Source organism: Lipotes vexillifer, unplaced genomic scaffold (assembly GCF_000442215.2).
Source record: "Lipotes vexillifer unplaced genomic scaffold, Lipotes_vexillifer_v1.1 scaffold397, whole genome shotgun sequence".
In the NCBI taxonomy this organism is placed as follows: Eukaryota; Metazoa; Chordata; class Mammalia; order Artiodactyla; family Lipotidae; genus Lipotes; species Lipotes vexillifer.
The window spans coordinates 2691599-2712211 of NW_006772681.1; the positions used below are offsets into that span (position 1 = coordinate 2691599).

At 49.8% G+C, this 20613-nt stretch overlaps 1 protein-coding gene across 3 annotated transcripts in view; it reads right to left on the reverse strand.

Annotated features, from left to right (window-relative positions):
• EPB41L1 (erythrocyte membrane protein band 4.1 like 1) overlaps window positions 1-20613 on the reverse strand; it is a 70004-nt gene that overhangs the window by 30535 nt on the left and 18856 nt on the right. For 2 of the 3 annotated variants that reach the window (XM_007447753.1, XM_007447752.1), the window contains exons 2-10: window positions 19424-19528; window positions 18778-18820; window positions 15355-15430; window positions 9703-9921; window positions 7284-7371; window positions 6593-6745; window positions 5212-5309; window positions 4768-4943; window positions 2019-2167 (exon numbers count right to left, since the gene is read on the reverse strand). In XM_007447753.1, the coding sequence (XP_007447815.1) occupies window positions 2019-2167; window positions 4768-4943; window positions 5212-5309; window positions 6593-6745; window positions 7284-7371; window positions 9703-9921; window positions 15355-15430; window positions 18778-18820; window positions 19424-19528 (1107 nt within the window). Of the gene's footprint in view, window positions 1-1109; window positions 1146-2018; window positions 2168-4767; window positions 4944-5211; window positions 5310-6592; window positions 6746-7283; window positions 7372-9702; window positions 9922-15354; window positions 15431-18777; window positions 18821-19423; window positions 19529-20613 lie in introns of all 3 variants that reach the window. The other variant, XM_007447751.1, reaches the window with a different exon arrangement.

The window sequence follows — 20613 nt, forward strand, 5'->3', positions numbered from 1 at the left end:
ATCCCTTCCTGAGCAGAGCTGTCTCAGGACAACGTCTGTCTGAGAAATCAAACCTGATAGAGGGTGCACAGGTGGGTGGGTTTGGGCCGCCACGGACCTAAGACGTGGCTGGTGACCTTCCATCTTGAACCTGCCACACTGGTCCTGTGAGCATGTGGTGTTCCGCAAGGCTGAAGGGAGCAGTGGATCCTTGAAGGATAAGGGCCTGGGGGAAACCTAGTCCAAGTGCCTTGCTGCGCAGATGGGGGACTGGGACCTGAGGGGACTTTACCAAGACCCTCAAAGAGTCAGTGGCAGAACTGAGGCTGAAACCCAAGAGCCAGGCCTTTCTGACGCCCCAGCCTCTGGCCTTTCCCTCAGCAGCCCAAGAACAGACCCACTTCTCCTGCAGTTAAGTATCAAAGGAAGAGTTGGACACTACGTGAAAGGGAAGGAGAAAGGGTTAGCACAGGATGAGGGTGTTGAGAGAAGCAGAAAATGGGAGGAGGAGGCTTTCCTGGCAGAGCTGGAGCAGCAGGGGCCCCGCCCGCGGGAGGTGCACCTGGGGCTGAGAAGACAGATGTGCTCTGAGGCCCCTCCCTCCCCACACCCCCCACTCCCACATCTGGTTGCCCATAGATACAAAAAGAAGCTTGGTCGGGGGGGACACAGGGGACACAGATGCGGAGGCATATGACAAGGCAGTGGTACAGGGAGAAGAGTCAAAAGGAGGCTTTGGGGTGGGAGTGGGGGGAGGTGTGGGGGACGGAGGTGGAGATGAGCTCAGTGAAAGCACAGGATGGCCTGGAAGAACTGGGGGACACAGTGGGGGGTGGTCAGTGGGTGGGAAGCAAGCACGGCGTGGTCTGGAGAGGCAGGGCGTGAAGCTGGGAAAGGGAGGGAGAGGTGGGGAGGGAGGGAAACATGGGTGGTTGGTTGGGGGTGCTGGAGTCTCTCGATGAGCTTAAGATGGGGAGGGGGTGATGGAGGGTGGGGCTGGGTGAAGGAGGAGGGAGAAGCTGAAGTTGAGGTGGTGCTGGGATGTGAGCCTGGGGTGGATGGTGGGGTGATGACAAATGAGCCGGGGTGGGTGAATGGCTGGGTGGGTGGGGACAGGCCCCATGCAGTACCTCCTGCTTGTGTCTCGGCGTGGTTTCCTGCTCCGGCTAGCGGGACGTGGGAGGAGGAAAAGGAACCAGCAGGGTCAGTAGAGCAAATGGATTAGAGATACCGCGACTGGCCTGGTCCAGCAGGTAGCCCAGAGCACTCTGGGAAGCTGGGTGGGCCACCAGCAGGGCAGTGAGGTCGTCAGAAGGTGCGGGGCGTGAAGCAGGGAGCCCAGGAAGGCGAAGAAGGGGGCGGGAGGCCCGGAGGCAAAGCGGCCCATCACACTCGGCAGATGGGATGTGGGGTTCTGGAGAGTCATGCTTCTTGCTGTCAGTGTGTGTTCAGGGGCTTGTGCTCCCAAGGTGGGGGTGCGTGATGGAAACCCAGCACACCCGTGTGTGCACATGCCCGTGTGCGTGTGCACGTTGTCTGCACGTCTGGGTGCATAACCCTACGGGCGAGGGGGTACACGTCTGTGAGTGAACACCTGCGAGTCTGAGGCCACGCGGGCCTGCGTGAGCATGCGCACAGGTTGGTGGGAAATGGGGGCGGGTGGCAGGAACTTGAACCTCACCCTTGTGGCCTGCAGGGACACCCTATCATGGGTGAACGGGGGCTGTGCAGACCCAGATCACAGGCAAAAGGGCAAATTAGAAGTGAGCAAGAGGCCAGAGTCCACCAGGGAACAGAGCGCCCCTCCCGGAAAGCAGGGCAAAAGGAGCGGAAGGGTACAGGGTGGGCAGCATGCCCCACCCCCACCTGCAGATTCCAGGTATTGAGCACGGCCCAAGAGCAAGGCCCTGTCCGTGGTGCGCCGCAGAGCAAGGGTGCCTGGCCACCGCTGAGGGCACCTGAAGGTCAAGGCTGAGCCTAGACCCAGGGTCAGCCTCCTGACGCCCAGGTCAGAGGGTACGAGAAAGTCGGGCTCGTACCTTTAACTCCTTGATCTTGGTGGGGGTCCTGACCTCTCCCTCCTCAGCCTCTGACCGCCGCCCCCCAGACTCGCCATCCTCCTCCCGCTTGTCACTGTCAGGTCCTGCGTCGTGGTTCTCACTGACCGAGGCTGGGCGAGAGAACTCTGCTGAAGTGGGCAGAGATGGCCGGGCGGCCATATGAGTCACCTCCCAGGCACAGGGAACAGGAGCCAACCCACCGCCCGCCCAACCATGCCTGGTATAGAACAGATACCGCCACAGCCTCAACACGCTGGGGATAAGGAGCCAGTGCCCAGAGGAGTGGCGTGGCCTTCCCCAGGTCACTCAGGGGGTGAGAGCCAGAGCCACCTCCAGCGCCAGGCCCTCCCCTGATTTCTACAGCACTCGAGCCTGGGTTCAAATCTCAAATCCATCTCTTCTTGGCTGTGTGATCTTGGGTAAGTTATACAACCTCTCTGGGCCTCAGTTTGCGCATCTACAAACAGTACCTAATTCAGACAACTGGGAGGAGGAACAGAGAAGCTAATGTGTCTCAGAGAAGCAGTGGCTGGCTCAGAGTGAGCCAATTCGATCAGTGTTGGCTCACAAATGTTACTGTTTTTGTTGTGGTGGTCGTAGCAGATACTCGCTTGACCGTTATTTAACAATACACAGATACTGTGAGATTAGCTTTTATTAGTGAAAGTTAAAGTTCTGAGGTTTGCACATGATTTACCTTCTTTTTAAATTAGGGAGAAATCAAGGGGATCCCTGCAATAACATCTTTCTCACTCACTGGCATTCCAAAGTCCTTTTCTGAACAGGAAAGAAAGGGATGGAATTACAGACTTTACATCAGACACTGGGCAAAACCCAGACTATGCCCAGGGCTTGTGTCTGAGTGGAAAAAATGGCTAGAAAATACTGCATTAAAATCATCAGAGCACAAATTATCCTCAGGATTGGCATAGAGTTTTTTTTTAAGAATAATTATCCCTTTTATTCATATATATCACTTGACAAACTGCCCATTTATGCACATTATTTCATTAGATCCACATAATACTCTGTGTTGATGGCTAGGATGGGAATTACTATCCCCATTTTACAGAGGATAAATTGAGACCTCGAAAGGAGAAAGGTCCCACTGGTAACCTTTCAGTTACCTAGATAATGAACTTCACCAGTTCTGGGCCAATCTTTGCTGCCCTGAACAATCTGGGTTTCATTCAGCCCCCAGCATGGTAATGGGAGCTGCAGGGGAGGACAGAAGGACAGCACAGCCCTCCTTTCCCTTTGCTTAAATCTCAGCTCTCAGCACTGTACTTACTCAAGGAGAATAGGGAGCTTCCTGAACCCCAAATGGACCCTTGAAAAACTGCATGTCCTCCGAACACGGCCAGGGAGTCCTGGGGCGAGACTCACCTCCATACTACTGGAAACATATCAGACTCTCCTAATCACCTGGCAAACTCCTAAGCATCCTTCAAGACTCTAGCCCAACCCTCTCTCCACAGGGCTGCTCTGTATTCTGTACATGCTTCTCCCACCAGCTGAATCATGTTGAATGCTGACAAACCTACTATTCTGTGAGCTCCTCAAAGGAAAGGGCCATACTTATACTAAAAACCGTACCCAGGACCTAACACAAGGCCTGGCACACAACTAACACTAAGAAATTATTTGTTGCCTTGTGTGGAGGCCAGCCCCAATATGTTCTGGGAGCACCTGCTGGTCCCCCACCAAAGTCCCCATCTCCTACCTTCAAGCTACCCCCTACAAACCTAAAAGCAATAATAATTTATTAGTGATCCTACAATTTATTAAGGTCCTACTATGTGCCATGAACTGTTTTGGGTGTGGTAGAGGTATTACTTGTTTAGTTCTCCCTATAACACAATGAAGTAGGTATTATTCATTTTGCAGAAGAAGAAATAGGCCCAGGGGAGTTAAGCTGCTCAAGGCCTCCCATCCTTTCATTCAAATATTTATGGACCACCTCCTGCCTCCATGGAGCAACTGGTGAGTGTCAAGGCTGAGACCTAACTCTGCCTAACTCCCAGTGCCGCATGTGGCTTCTGACCCTCTCCTGTAAACTCGTGAGCATAGCCTGGGAGAGTTCTGGGCCCTAAAGGGTGCCGATTTAGTAGGATTAGGTAAAGGCCTGGGACTTCTCATGTTTACAAGCTCACAGCTGGTTCTGATGCCACATTTTGAGAAGCCCTGGTATGCTTGATACAGGGCAATGTATGGCCAATTCTCATTAATAGTCAGGGCACCTATCAACTCAAGAGAAATGGGGGCAGTGGAGACTGCCATGCAGTTAGATGTCAATCAGCCCAGAGCCAAGCCCAGTGGAACCAAAAAAATGATTGGGAACAACTCCTTCGCCTCCAGTAAGGCATCACCAGCTCCACACTGCAGTTACAATATACCATTCCAGAATGGTGACAGGCTGTGAACTGCTAAGCTTCTTGGGAAGGGGGCCCAGAAAACCATATGGCTGAACCTGGGACCCCAAAAGGTCGCAACTCAGGGAAGTTGTGAGAAGCCCAGAGTGTCAGTGTCACATTCCAGCAGAAGTGGTACCGTAGGCTAGACCAACCCACTGAGAGTCCCCAGATGCAGCAGGGCTCTGGGGCCACCATGCCTGGTGCAAATCAACTGTGATGTGTTCACCGCCTCCACTGCTCATTCTACAGGACCCGGCATGCTCCCACCCCCCTCTACACGCCACTCTCCCTGCCACCTCCAGCGTGGGACATACCTCCGTCAAGGCTGCGGGACATGGTGTACCGTTTGCTGGAGGAGCGCTCAAAGAAGGGCGCGGGCCGGTCGATGAGGGCGCTGGCCTGGCGGGTCTGTGCCTGGGTCCTCCCACTATACCGAAATTTGGAGCCCATCACCAGGAAGCCCTTGGGTGGGGGCTCAGGGGACACCAGCCTGCAGGGGAGGGATGGAGGCAAGCAGAGAGGATCAGACGCGCAACGCCAGGCCCAAGGCTGGACCACAGCTGGCCTTCTGTCCCGCTGTTCCACCACCAGTGACAACTCTAAGTGGTCCAGAAGGTGAGAGACTTGGGGAAAGAGGAGGAGGAGGGCTTTCCTAGAGTCCCTACTAACTCCTCCTACTGAGGAAACACAGCCGTCACCCACATCCACTCACAGCCTCGGCCTCAGCCCCTGTTACCACACCCCAGGGGCAGGCTCACCGGAAGAATGTATGGTGCTCAATGCAGACCTTCCACAGTCTCTTGGCCGACCGGTGATTTGGGAGCTTAAAGCCAATCGTGCTCTCAAACTGCTCATACTGCAAAACCAGGGAGGGTGGGTCAGAAGCAAGGCCTGGGCCCACTCTCACCACCAGTCCATCCTTTCTGAACCTCTTTCTCAGGCCTGTATGACTCTGGCCTGTTCGTTCATTTATTCATTCATTTAATCAATCAGCTGGATCAAGCCCTTAATCTGTGACAGGTCCAGAGCTAAGCAACAGAGACACTAGGGTGACCAAGACAGAAGATTCTTGGGGGTGGGGTGGGGGGGATGATAAATGGGTAAACAAGCTCATCTCAGATACTGATAAGGGCACAAAGGAATGGATAGAGATGTGTGGTGTGACAGGGAATGCCTGCACAGGCGCGCAGGCGCGCTACTTTAGAAAGGGTGATCAGGGAACGCCCTCTACACAGGGTATCTCTGAGCAGAGAACTGGAGGATGGGAAAGGAACCAAAGCTATGTGAGAAGGTGGGGCAGAGGATTTCAGGTGGAGGGAACAACAAATGCAAAAGGCTCGGGCAGGAAAGAGTTTGCTTATTCAAGGATCTCGGAGAAGGGTGAAGGGGCTGGAGTGCCCGTGGGCGTGGGCGTGGGGCAGCGGGGGCAGAGGCAAGTGGGAGAGGCAGGTGGCCAGACAGAGTTAGGACTTGAGTCCAAGAGCTAAGGAGAGCTCTCAGAAGGTTCAAGTGAGGAGTGGGAGTGGGGTGGGTTTGACATGAAGTGATGCAAGGAACTTTTAAGCTCTCTCCAGCAGCTCTGAAGAAAATGGCCTGGAGTGGCAGTGGAGGCCGGGAGACCAGTGAGAAGGACAGTGTAGGGATGGAGGGGAGAGACGGTGGCTGGTGCAGTGGACAGAGGGACAGAAACAGACGGGCTCGCATTTATTCTCGAGGTAGAACCAAGCGGACTTTGTGATGGGCGGGATGTGGAGGGTGGGCATATTCATGTTTGCAATGTGTGTGTAGTCGTGTGTCTGTGTGTATCTTCGTATGAGTACCACATGTAAGCAAATCAGGACATGGACATAACATTCCCTGATCTGTATAACCTGAATATATGTGGTTTTCTTTATGCGTATACTCCCGTGTGTGTGAGTGTGTGTGTGTGTGTGTGTGTGTGTGTGTGTGTGTGTGTGCAGGCACATACCTAAAGTGCAAAGTCTATGTAGACAGCCCCAGCAAAAGAGGACTGTCTCCCTACCCAGCACCCAGCACCTCCATCCATGTATCCTGGGTAGGAAAAAACCCAGGCCCAGCTGCTGGGGTCCCCTCCACTTTAGCTGGTCCTGGAGGAAGGGATTCCCAAGGCAGGCTCACCTCCCCAGGCCGGATCTTGATGTAGAAGTTACTCCTCTTGTAGGAGATCTTGAGAATCTTGGGCCAGGCAAAGCGGTTGATCCTCAGCCGGTCCCGGTAGATGAGCAGGCCATTGGCACAGACTCCTAACATGATGTCGATGCCCTCAGAGTCCTGTGTGAGAAGGGACCGTGGAAATGACCCCGAAACCCCATTCTGAGCTCTGCTTGTAATGAGCCCTCAGGAGCAGGGTTTGAGCATCCATGCTGGAGCCCCACTGACTAATCCGTCACAGAGCCATTTGTTCATTCATTTTGTCCTTTATTCACCCACTCACTTGTTCAATCATTTTCTCTATCAATCACTCAATCATTCATTCACCCAGCAAACAGTTAGGGGTACCTGTGCATACTAAGTCATATGCTATATGCTCAGGATACAGAAATAAGTTAAGGCCTATGTCTTTCCCTCATGAAGCTCTCAATCTAGCGGTGGCACAGATAGATTCATAAATAAATATAATACAAGGAGAAAATAATAAGGGTCATGGGGAATAAAGGGTTACGGAACGTCAAGTTATGAGAAATGAGAAGAGAAAAGGCTTCAGGTTGGAGGTAACACAGAGTCTGGCACACCAAGCCCTCCAGAAAGCCCTGGTTACTCCTCAGAAGCACCCCCCAGAACCTAGGGGAACCCTGGCGCCCAGCAATACCTTGGCATGGTGCAGGTCTACTCCGTACATAGAAAGCTTCTTGGCGTTCTCTAGGAAGTGGATTTCTGCTTCTCCTGGGGTCATGCCCCTAAGGGAAAGAAAGTGATCGCTGGTGGCCGGTGGAAGGACCAAGGCCTGAGTCCTGCCAGCCGAAGATGACCGCGATCAGAACATGTGATCCCAGGAAGGCAAGCATTCTGGAGCAGGAGTGTGGCTGGGCCTCCCCGGTCCCTCACCTCTGCTCTCAGTGCCGGACAGTGCACCCCTAGCCCCCACTTCAGTCCACTGAACTCTCATCTCCTGCCAAAGCTCAGGTCCAGCCTTATTTTCTCCAGGAAGCGTTCAAGGCCTCAGCCGGGAGTCCAGATTTTTGCCTCATTCTGCCACTGGATTCAATGGGAGCCATAAATTCTGTTTCTTCACGACAGTGAAACCACTGTGGATGACATTGCTTATCATTATCACCCAGGGGCTCCTAAATTATTACCCACAAAGGCTATTTTTCGCAGAATTTTGTATCAGAAACCACTTAATCGTCCTTGAGGAAAGGAGGAATCTCTCTCCTTTCTGAAAAGAAGAGTTATGTAATTCATCAAGTTCCTTCTTGGCTTTGGCTGCCAGGAAACTGTACACTCTCACAGCATTTACTGAGTAACATTTATTGAGTACTACATGCTGGTTACTGTTCCAAGCACCTTACATGTATTAATTCATTTGAATCCTCATAACAGGACTATAAGGTAGATATCACTATTCCCACTTTATACATGAGGAAACTATGGCACAGAGAGGTTGAATAACTTGCCTAAGGGCACACAGCTATTAAGTAGCAAAGTCAGGATTTGAATCCAGACAATGTGGCTCCATGGTTCACGTTCCCAGCCACTTCGTTTACATCCGTCTCATAGCCTCAGTTTCCTGTGCTCTGTCTACCTTGGAGAGCTTTTGCACAGAATACCTGGACACTGGAAATCAATCTGCTTTAAGTCAAAAGAGCTGTTACAGCTGAAGGGATGGCCGTTAGGATTTCTCCAGCGCAGATTGATCTGAACTTCCCTCTCTGAATTATTAGGACTCTTGCGAATCCCTAACACACCTTGCTGCCTACAACAGGGATGACAAAGAACCCAGGCAGACACTGCTAACCGGCTGCACAGTTTCAGTATCCTGCTCAACACAATACAACAGCAGCTGTTACTAGCCAATCAGAGTTGGTGTGCAAGTCTCTGAGAGACACATTTGCCACCCAGACCTCGTGTCCCATCACACCCCAGCAGGCTTTCTTCCCCATGTACGTGATCCCTCCACCTCTGGACCTGGGCCTCTCTCCAGATGGCCTCTCTCCCCAGGACGCAACCCTCCTCATTCCCTCCATCCTTATTAGCAATGTGATAATATCACCATACCCCCTCCCACATGCATAGCACTTTACAGTTTACAATACACTTCCACGTCATTTATCACATTGGGTTCCCCTGACAAGCCTGGACTTAGAATCCAAAGTACTCCCAGCTTAAAAGGATCATTTAGTTCCAAGGGTCCCCCCAGGGAGCGGGTATCACCCCTCACGGCAGGGATTTGGAAATGGGGGATGCATTTTGGTTGTTACAATGACTGAGGGGGTGTTATGGGCATTTAATGCCTGGGGCCCAGGGATGCCAAACATCCTGCACAGTGAATTCTCCTGCCCCGAATACCAGTAGTTGAGAAACACTGATAATCTAAGTCCTTACAAATACAGGTAAAAAATGGGGCTGATGGGTTAAATACCCAGCCCATAATCACACAACTAGTTAACTATCTTCTAACTCCTGGCACAAGCTGCTTTCCACTGCACAATCAACTACCCAGCCCCTCAAATCACAGAGCAACAATAATAGCCACCATGCAGTGTGTCTCTAATATGCACCATTTAGCCCCTCCAGGACCCTACAGCATAGGTTTTATTAGTGCCCCCATTAAACAAATGAGGAAACTAAAGCACAGGCAAGTGAAATGACCAGCCCGAGATCCCCTGGTTAGAAAGAGACAAAGCCAAAAGGTGAACCAGACGGTCTGGCTTTAGAATGTAAACTTTTGAACTTTATGCCCGGAGACATCAGGACACTTACCCAGGGACACACAATCATTATTATCATCTCCAATTGGCAGTTAAAGAGACCGATTCTCAGAGGCCAAGGACAGGGAATTACCACACCAGTACAAGAGCTTAAGAACCTGAAGTCCCAAGCAGTCATTTAAGGTCACATAGCAAGTTACCATCATTCCCATCTGATGAGATGATGTGCTCCCAGACACACCTCACGTTAACGGCAGAGCCAGGTGGGGTCCTTACAGCATACGATCTGGTGGCCTAGCCAGGAAGGTTCTGGCCAACAGGGCAAGGAGCAAGGGGAGGCCTGGGCGGAGGCCCTCTCACCTGTACGTCTTGTGCAACTCCATGATCCTTTCTTCCAGCTCCCGGGTCTGGTTAGGGGCGAAGCGGAGCTCACTGACGTAGTTGCCCACGTGTTCCTCGGCATCATAGTCACCCAGCTCAGCCTGCACGGCATAGGAGCCCAGCAGGGCGTGCGTGACGAAGGAGCAGGGCAGGCGGCCCGTGATGATGTCCGCCCGCAGCTGCAGGCACAGGTAGTATCTGGACACAGGGGAGAGCTGGCATGGGCATGGGGGCCACTCCCTCCCTAGATTCCCCCAGGCACAGCTGCCCACCGATCCATCAGCACCAACTGCTCAACGCTCAGCGCAGCAGAAGAGGAACGTTCCCAGACACTGGCATGTCGTGTGTTAATACTTTGGGTGTATCCTAGAAGATGGTTATATAACATTTCGTGCAACGTTAAGCATTTTTGTTCATTTCTAAGTTTGAGGGATTTTTCCTACTATAGGAACATTTTCGATTTCTAACTCATTTTCAAGCTAAATTAGGACTGCTTTGCTGGTTTAACCATTTTTTTTAAATGTGATGTATTTTTAATTATACTATTAATATACTCTTATTGTGGGAAAAATGTAAACTTTAGAGATAATTCTAAATTTCCTCTTGATGTACATTCTCAGTCCTAACTCCCTCCCCCAGAGGTCACTCCTGTTATCCCTGTGGTGTTTAGACCTTTTTCCTCCATGGACATATAGAAATGCATGTGGTTTTCACATGATCATCTCCATGGATGTAGAAAAAGCATTTGATAAAATTCAACATCGATTCATGATAAAAACTCTTATGAAAATGCGTATAGAGGGAACATATCTCAACATAATAAAAGCTACTTATGACAAACCCAGAGCCAATATAATAATCAACAGTGAAAGCTGAAAGCCTTCTCTGTAAAATCTGGAACAAGACAAGGATACCCACTCTCATCACTTCTATTCAACATAGTATTTCAAGTCCTTGCTACAGCAGTCAGTCAGGAAAAAGAAATAAAAGGTATCCAAATTGGTAGGGAAGAGGTAAAATTGTCATTATATGCAGACGACATGATACTATATATAGAAAGCCCTAAAGACGCCACGCAAAAACTGCTAGAACTGACAAATGAATTCAGCAAGACAGCAGGATACAAGGTTAACATACAGAAATTGGTTGCATTTCTTTACACTTAACAATAAAATATCAGAAAGGAAATGTAAAAAAAAAAAAATCCCTTTTATTTATTTTTTTAATCTATGGTTTTTAATTTCTGAATGCATCCAAGTGCTTCAAAATTATTAAAACTGAAACACTATACAGCAAGAAAAAAAAAGACTTCTTTCTTGCCACCATGGAACAAGTTATCAATCCTCTGCATGCAGGAGCTCCATTATTGCTGAAAAAAATCCCTTTTAAAATAACATCAAAAATAAAATAAAATACTTAGGAATAAACCTGACCAAGGAGGTAAAAGACTTATATGCTGAGAACTATAAAACATTAATAAAGGAAGCTGAAGATGATTCAAAGAAATGGAAAGATATCCCGTGCTCTTGGATTGGAAGAATTAACATTGTTAAAATGGCCATACTACCCAAAACAATCTACAGATTTAATGCAATCCCTATCAAATTACCCATGACATTTTTCACAGAACTAGAATAAATAATCCTAAAATTTATATGGAACCATAAAAGACCCAGAATTGCCAAAGCAATCCTGAGGAAAAAGAACAAAGCAGGAGGGACTTCCCTGGTGCCGCAGTGGTTAAGAATCCACCTGCCAGTGCAGGGGACATGGGTTAGAGCCCTGGTCTGGGGAGATCCCACCTGCTGCGGAGCAACTAAGCCCATGCGCCACAACTACTGAGCCTACACTCTACAGCCCATGAGCCACACTACGGAAGCCCGCCCGTGCTCCGCAACAAGAGAAGCCACTGCGATGAGCAGCCCACATGGCGCAATGAAGACTCAATGCAGCCAAAAATAAATAAATAAATTTTTTTTTTTAAAAAAAGAACAAAGCAGGAGGCATAACCCTCCCAGATTTCAGACAATACGACAAAGCTACAGTAATCAAAACAGCATGATATTGGCACAAAAACAGACATATGGATCAATGGAACAGAATAGAGAGCCCAGAAATACACCCACACACCTATGGTCAATTAATCTTCGACAAAGGAGGCAAGAACATGCAATGGAGAAAAGACAGTCTCTCCAGCAAGTGGTGTTGGGAAAGTTGGAAAGCTGCATGTAAACGAATGAAGTTAGAACACACCCTCACACCATACACAAAAATAAACTCAAAATGGCTTAAAGACTTAACTATAGGACAGGACACCATAAAATTCCTAGAAGTGAACATAGGCAAAACATTCTGACATAAATCGTACCAACATTTTCTTAGGTCAGTCTCCCAAGGCAATAGAAATAAAATCAAAAGTAAACAAATGGAACCTAAACAAACTTACAAGCTTTTGCACAGCAAAGGAAACCGTAGACAAAACAAAAAGACAACCTACGGACTGGGAGAAAATATTTGCAAATGATGTAACCAACAAGGGCTTAATTTCCAAAATACACAAACAGCTCATACAACTCCATAACAAAAACAAACAAAACAACCCAATCAAAAAATGGGCAGAAGACCTAAATAGACATTTCTCCAAAATGACATATAGATGACAAATAGGCACATGAAAAGATGCTCATCATCGGTAAATATTAGAGAAATGCAAATCAATACTACAATGAGGTACCACCTCACACCGGTCAGAATGGCCATCACTAAAAAGTCTGCAAATAATAAATGCTGGAGAGGGTGTGGCAAAAAGGGAACCCTCCTACACTGTTGGTGGGAATGTAAATTGGTGCAGCCACTATGGAAAACAGTACGGAAGTTCCTCAAAAAACTAAAAATACAGTTGCCATATGATCCAGCAATCCCACTCCTGGGCATATATCCAGAAAAAAACTGTAATTAGAAAAGATACATGCACCCCTAGGTTCACAGCAGCACTATTTACATTAGCCAAGACATGGAAGCAATCTAAATGTCCATCGACAGATGAGTGGATAAAGAAGATGTGGTACATACATACAATGGAATATTGCTTAGCCATAAAAAGAATGAAATATTGCCATTTACAGCAACATGGATGCAACTAGAGATTATCATACTAAGTGAAGTAAATCAGAAACAGAAAGACAAATACCACATGATATCACTTACATGTGGAATCTAAAATATGACACAAATGAACTTATCTATGAAACAGAAACAGACTCACAGACATAGAAAACAGACTTGCGGCTGCCAAAGGGGAGAGGGGGTGGGGGAGGGATGGAATGGGAGTTTGGGATCAGCAGTTGCAAACTATTATATATAGAATGGATAAACAATAAGGTCCTACTGTATAGCACAGGGAATGATTCTCAATATCCTATAATAAACCATAATGGAAAAGAATATGAAAAAGAATATGTATATATGTATATATAACTGAACCATTTTCTGTGCAGCAGAAATTAACACAACACTGTAAATCAACTATACCTCAATAAAATAAATTTTTTTAAATGCATGTAGTTTTGGTTCATGGGTGTTTTTACCATGTAAATGCTATCAAATGCTATATCTGACCACACAGCTTGCTTTTTCACTCCCAACTATGTGCCTTAGAGCCCTTCCCATGTCAGCACACGTGACCTTACTTTATTCATTTTAACTTCTGCACCATATTCCACTGTCTGGACTAACCTGTTTGCCAATGTTTTCTCAAAACTTTTTTATTTGGCTCCAGCTCTAAATGAATTGTCCAAATTGGTTTAAAAGAAACATTTCCAACCACTAGGCCATGATTTTTTTTTATAACTTTCATGCACACTTGGATGATTTTACAACTTTTAGAACCATTTCAAAGCACTTTTTATTGCTTTTTAAGTTACTGTGTATTTTTTTTAATATTCCAGTTCATGCTCAGCCTACAATACCTCCTTGCCCACTTTGCTATGTTTCACCATTTTTTTCCCAATGACTTGTTTCTTTTCCTTTTAAGTGGCTTTTACTTAGTATAGTCTTTACTGCTCCACGACATTATTTTGCAGTCAGAACTGAAGCTCTGGCCAAAAGTACAACACATGCGGCCTCAGTGTGCGCTCAGAGCCACGGCAGAGGCTCAGAGCCAGCAGCGGCTCAAACATTACAGGCATCGAGTGTGGGCTTATAAGCATATCATTCAAAAGTCTCCAAATTCAGAAATCATTACCAAACACACTGATCAGTCCTTCATTTCAGTCACTTTGTCATTCTGACCAGTTTATTTGGGTTCTAAATATTTTTGACTAAATCAGCTGCTACTACCACCCCATCCTCTGAGGCCAGCCACACCGGGCAGGGCTAACTTCCTTCCTGGTGTCCCTAGAGGCCCAATGTCCAGGGACCAGCACAAAGAGGCCCAATGTCTTGCCCAGCACCAGTGGGCAAGAGCAGGGGATGGGGGCTGTATTGGTCTAAAGCTCTCAGCCCTTTCGGGAATGAAGTTTAGACCCTGCCGCTGCCACCTTGGCCCCAAGCTGACCTCAGGGATTAGAGCGGGGCTAATGAGGCCAAGGCCTCAGGTCTGATCTATTCCAGGGATATCTGTTTTATCTCCCAAGGCCAGAGTCCGTATCTTGACCTTGGCCCATTGCCTGGCAAATGGCAGAGATTAAGGAGGGACCCAATGGGAGACAAGAGGATGGCTTAGTAGCTCCCTCTCCTGCTGTAGGAATAACTCCAAGCCACATCCTATGGTTGGTGGGTGTTTAGGGCCCAGCACAAGGAAGACACAGCCCCAGGATATTGTAAAGTAAGACTATCTCTTTGGAAGGGGCTTAGATAAAGAGAAAGGCCCCTCCCTGATTTGGATTTCAGAGGCAGGATGAGCCCCATGGAAGCTCTCATCCTGAGAGATGCTTTGCCCCCCTTTCTAATCTTTAAGCCTTGTTATCTACTGGCACTGAGGCACAAGGCCTGCACCTACAGTCCACGTTCACCCCAGCAGCCTGGGCTTGCCTCCCTGGGGTGGTCACATGCCTCATTTGACTCCCACTCACCTGCCATGTGCACAGAGTAGCACACAGGACGAAACTCCCACTTGCAAAGGCATCTGTGTTCTAATCCCTCCTATCCCCAAAGTTAAAACCTGGCGGTCCAGCCAGCACATCAGCCTTCAGACATGTCTGGTTTATCCTACCCAGAGATGGCCCACCCCATGCTTTTTAAGAGTTTAAATTAGTTGCCAATATTTTAAAAGTGTGGTTTTTACTCTCAAATCTCTAGCTTCACTCCAACTATCAGGCCTGATTCCCACATGGCAGTGACTGCCCGAGCAGAACAGCAACTGTTTTAAGCGGCATCTGTCCTCTTGAATTCACACTGAGCCCCACTGTTCCCTGTGACACCTCCCCCTCTGAAGTCAAGGGTCAGTCGCCATCGACCACTCTGTTTGCATCACTTTCTCTTGCACTGAGTTGGCATCCCTTGTTGATGCTGTCTGCCTGGCCTCAGTAGGCATCTGGGTTTGCACCTGCCATCATGTACCCATATACCACCTTGTGTCTCCCAGGGCTCTGTGTCCATCCCCCTCCACCACCACCCCTCCCCAGCCCTCACCTTGTGATGTCTTCTGTCAGCTGGGCAGGGTCAGGGGGGTAGAACTTGACTGTGAAGGCAAAATTCCAGGGGCTGCCTGAGAGGAGAAGACGGGGGAGAGATCAGAGAGGCCCCATCTCCCCCCATGGGTGGCCCAGATGCACCATGCCATGGGCAATTTTTCAGTCTTCCCATAACAATCGTCTTAGGACAATCCAATAAGAGAGGCTGGCACATTATTCCCACTTGACAGATGAGGAGACTGAGGCCCAGATTAACAGACTTGTGAACTAGCAGTGGGAAGGAAGGTAGAAAGAAAGAAAACAATGGTGCGTGCCAGGCTTGCTGTTAATTACTTTACAAACATTGCTTCATTAAACCTCACAACATCCCTGTAAGTAAGTCCTTGATAATGATTATCCCCATTTTGTAAATGAGGACGGTGAGGCCCAGGCAGTAAAGTGGCCAGTCCAAGGTCACAAGCTAGGAAGTGGCAATGCTGAGGTTCAGACCCAGGCCACCTGGATCCAGAGCCCATGCTCTTCCCTCTACACCAAAGTCTGTGCCCCAGGACATTAGTGGGAAGATAATTAATCTAGAAAATACCACATTAAACAGGTTTCCTAACTTTGGACTTCTCAGAGCCCTCACTCTGCTACTGTGCATTGCACCTCTTGAAGGGGGACGTGCATTCAAGAGTTCCCAAAATCCATTTGACGTGTTGCATCTATTTGTCATAGGGCATCCTTCCAGATTAAAGTTTCTCAGAAAACATGTTGCAAAACTCTGCCCTATATAATGTTGACTCCATCTCAGATGGCAGAATTGGATTATAAACAAGACCCAAAAGCAAATATAATGGGCTAAAAGTAACAAAGAACATTTCACAGGGATAAATGTTAACCTCCATGTTTAGATACGAAAAATCAATGGTACACATTTACAAGGTAGAGAAAAATAAACGCTGCGGTTTCAGCTGGAAACAAGCTCTGCAAACCAAGAGGGATGACCACTTAAGAAGAGGGGGAGGGAGGAGGCCTTGATGAAAGGCCATAAACCAGAACAGTGGTCACACCACCCCTGGGGCATTTTGGGCTCCGTGCTCTAAAGGGACCTCTGACAAAGTGAGAAAGAGAGGCCCATCCAGGGCAGGGCTGTGGACATGAAGGGCTGGAGGCCATGCCATCACTACCATCCTGTCCCTGCAGGCATCACCATCTTCACCCTACAGCTGTCATGTCTCCAATACTTACTAAGTGCTGGTCGCTTGGCTTGCTAAGAACTTTACACGTGATTTTGGAATTTAATCTTTGGAATTTGGAATAATCTTTGGAATTTAATCCTGAGGTAGACTTTCCTTTTAATAGATGAAGGTTTTGAGAGGTTAAGTCATTCTCGCAGGATCACCCAGCTAGTCAGCGATAGAAAACAGGTCTAGCCTCTGATCATATGACTCCACAACCTAGGCTCCTGACTGCAGCTGACTCCTCGGAAACAGCAGCCTCAAGGGGAAACAACCCCTGTCTCAAGAATAATAATGGGGGAGTTCCCTGGTGGCCTAGTTGTTAGGATTCTGGGCTTTCACCGCCATGGCCTGGGTTCAGTCCTGGGGAGCTGAGATCTCACAAGCCGCACAGCACAGCCAAGAAAAAAAGAGAGCGAGAGAATAATGGTAATAATTAATAATAATAATAATGGCTAATACAAACTGGGTGTTACTATGGGCAGGCACCTTTTAGGTGTTGAACACCTAATAACTCATTTAATCCTCACAACAACCCTAAAGATAAGGGTTACCCCCACTTTACAGATGATGAGGCACAGAGCAATTAAATAACACGAGAAGCAGTGATGGAGTCAGGATTCAAATCCAGGCAGTCTACTTCCCGCGTCTATCCTTTTAACCATCACACCAGATCGCCTCCTACTATGTGAAGCACCTACTATGTGCTGGCTGTTGTCCACACTCACATCACTGAACCTTCATCCCCACCTAGTGAGGCAGTAATCACTAATCCACTTGCTAGGGAGATGTGGGAATCCAGAGAGGTGGAGGGATTGCCCCCAGTGCCCTAGGTGATGGGCCCTGAGATTTGGGAGGAAATATACCCAACTCTGAAGGCCAGGACATAAGGACTCAGGTGCCACCTTCAGAAGGCTGGAGTTGTCACAAATCAAGAAAGTGGGTAAAAAACTGCTCTGTGGGGGCCCCAGAAGCCAGAACTGAGGTGAGTGGGTGGAGACTGCAGGGGTAGGAACACAGACTGTGGCTTTACTAATAAATGAGGAAGCCCTGCTCCTTCATAACCCGAGGGGATCACTTCTTGCCCTGGGGAGGAAGTCGAGACCCAAAGATTCTGTCAGCAGCTTCTCTTTTCTAAGGTCCTGGTCCTTCTCTAACACTCTCAGCCGCTGTGTGTGCTCTGATTCTTTCAGGCGTGACAGCCAGGCCTCCCAGCTGGGCTGGGGTTCCTGGGGACAGCATAAAGGCCAGGCCTAGGACCCTGTTGGCCCCAGAGAAGGGGGTCTCTGTCCGTGAGCCTGCCTCTTTATCTCCAACTTACAGGAGGCTACAGGAAGCATCCCTCAAGCCCCCTCCTGCATAGTCAGCTGGCATCCCTAGGCCCAGCTGCCTGCTGTCACGGCAACGGGCTTGGCTCTAGCTTTCCAGCCAGGGGACCAGGAAGCCCAAGCACAGCCAAGGGGAGGAGCCCCCAGTGGAGGCATCGCTGCCTCTAGGCTCCAAGTCCCCACTCACCCCTTGCCCCCTGGCTGAGGCCACCTACCTCCCCCTTCTGGCGTTTGAAGGCTGCCCCGCCCCTCCCAACATGCCTTTTTTCCTCTGGGCCAGAAAAGACAGGTTTTTGGCTTGCTCATCTGTCTTTGACCCAGGCCTTGAAAAGAGTGCAGGATGGTGCCAGGGGGCCAGGGCTCAAGACCTGGCGTGGCCCATACCTCACTCTGTGATCTTGGGTAAATAACTGCCTCTTTCTGGGCCTCAGTCACCCATCATTAAACACAGGACACATTCACTCCTCTCAGTTGGCAGTGCCCTAGAGTACTGTGGGGACAAGGATTCTGAGCTGAGTCAAAGGTCACTGATCACCGAAGCCTGCACTGGCCCTGGACAGAAGGGTGGCTGTTTTGAGGCCATCGGTCTGTCCCCTTGTCCTAGATGACTCTGCAGGTCCCTTCTAGGGCTGACGTCCTGAAGGCAGCTGTGATCCCTCTGCTAACCTGCTGGGTGACTCCTCTCGTCCAGGCCTCAGGCTCCTCACCTCTAAAACGATAACCCTGCCTTCCCCAAGATGCGCCACACACAGCAAACGAGCAGGTCCGAACGCACTTCCCAAAGGAGGAAGGAGCAGCACACCTAGGGCCCTCAAGGCCTGGAGCCCCCCCTCCACCTTCCACTACCAGTTCCAACCACAGCAAGTCACTCACTCCGGATCTGCTTCTTGATTTCCTTGGAGGGGTCCAGCCAGTTCTGTAGGAGAAGATAGAGTTCTTTAGAGGGAGATGGAGGAAGGGACGTGGGTAGGGCTAGGAGAGAGAAACGTCCCGAAATGGCCTGCCAACAGCCCCTTAGCTGGGAACACCCTTCCCTGGCTGAGCTGTCTGGGTCCTTTCCCCTGGGACTGGGAGGTGAGGGAATGAGGCCTGGCTTCACTCAGAGTTTGGGACCCGGGGCCCTGGGCCTGGCACTGCTTGGAGGCAGCACGGTGAACGGGTAATGCGGCTGCTGTGGGACTGGTGGGAAGAAGGCAACGCGGGCGGGAGCTTCCCAAGGCTGGGGAAGGCGGTGAGTGCCTCAGCTCCCACAGGAAGCCATGCCACGGCCCTCCAGATACCCATCTGGGGCTGACTTGCAGGCCCCCAAGGAAGGGGCACAGGGGAGACAGAGAACTGAGGATGGACAGGGCAGGCTGGACCCTGGAGGCGTGCGGACAGAAGGTACCTACTGAAGATCTGAGGACTGATGGAAGCCATGGGCTGCGGCCAGGCCAATGGGGGCCTAAGGGAAGAGACACCCCCCGCGCCCGCGCCCAGGGCAGGCCTTCCAGCCAGCCCTGCTCCCCAGCCCAGGCACCTTCTGGCTGTCGGCATCACAGAAGGTCAGGCCAAAGTAGTCCTTCTCCAGGAGGTTGAGGTGCTCACAGACCAGGTCAAACAGCACCTGGCCCCGGCCGTGTTTCTGAAGAGAAGAGCAGAGCTGCCGTGAGGCCGGAACACGCCTCAGCGTGGGGCGGGGAGACGCCCCAGGCTCCACCAGGACGACCTGAAAACCTGCAAGAGGTTTCCAGCATCTGGGGAGGATCTCAGCACTCCTGCCACCCACCTGGCTCTGCTCTCCAAGTCCTAAGGAATCCTGGGGGGACACTAATGCCTAGCCCATCAACTGCCTTCTTCCAAGCCCTCCTGGGGCCCTCCTAGAACTCAGACCTGCTTGGGGGAAAGCCAGAGTGGGGTGGGGGAGTGACTGATTTTTCCTTCCTGTACAGTGATTAGGAGAAACAGGCTAAGTTGGACCCAAGGAGCAGAAAACCAAAAGTCTGAGTTTTGAGTGTGAGAGGAAGAGACAAGCTACCTGACATGTGAGGGACGTGGGCAGGGGAGGAGGGCAGGGCCTGGGACTCAGGATCACAGTGTGACTCTCTTCCCCGGGCCCTCGCCTTACACTAAGGGAGCATCACCTCTACCCAGGCAGCAAATGAGGTTCCACAGGGGCTCACAGAGCCTAAATCAGCCTCAGTTGCAAGCAGCACTGTTCAAGCCACCTTCTCCCCCCAAATCCCATCAGCAAGGCGTGGTACCTCTCTGAACACCATCTGGGCCTGAGGATTCAGAAGGACAAAGCCCAGAACCTGGCTGGGTACCCCAAACCCACAGGGGTGAGGATGAGCATCGATAAAGGGATCACGGGGCAGGGGGTGCGTGAAGCAGTCACTACCCAAAGAGGCAGCGGACTCCAGGGAGCGGGTGAGGTCCCTGCAAGGTCTGGCTAGGTCACTGGGGACTGGCACCAGGCCTGAATGTGGGGAGCAGCTGGGAAACCGAGGGATTCCTGAGCCTGGAGGAGACCTTCAGAGAGAGTGGCCTCGGCCAAACCCTTACACTCTTCTAGGGTAGCTGAAACAGCACCTTGGGGCCACCACGGGCAGGAGGAAAGAGGGAGAAGATATCCCTTTGTTTTGCCCAGGATTAAGCAAGGTGTCCACCCTGCAACCTTTCTATGAAAGAAAGAAACATTAAAAAAAAAAAAAAAAAAAAAAACAAACC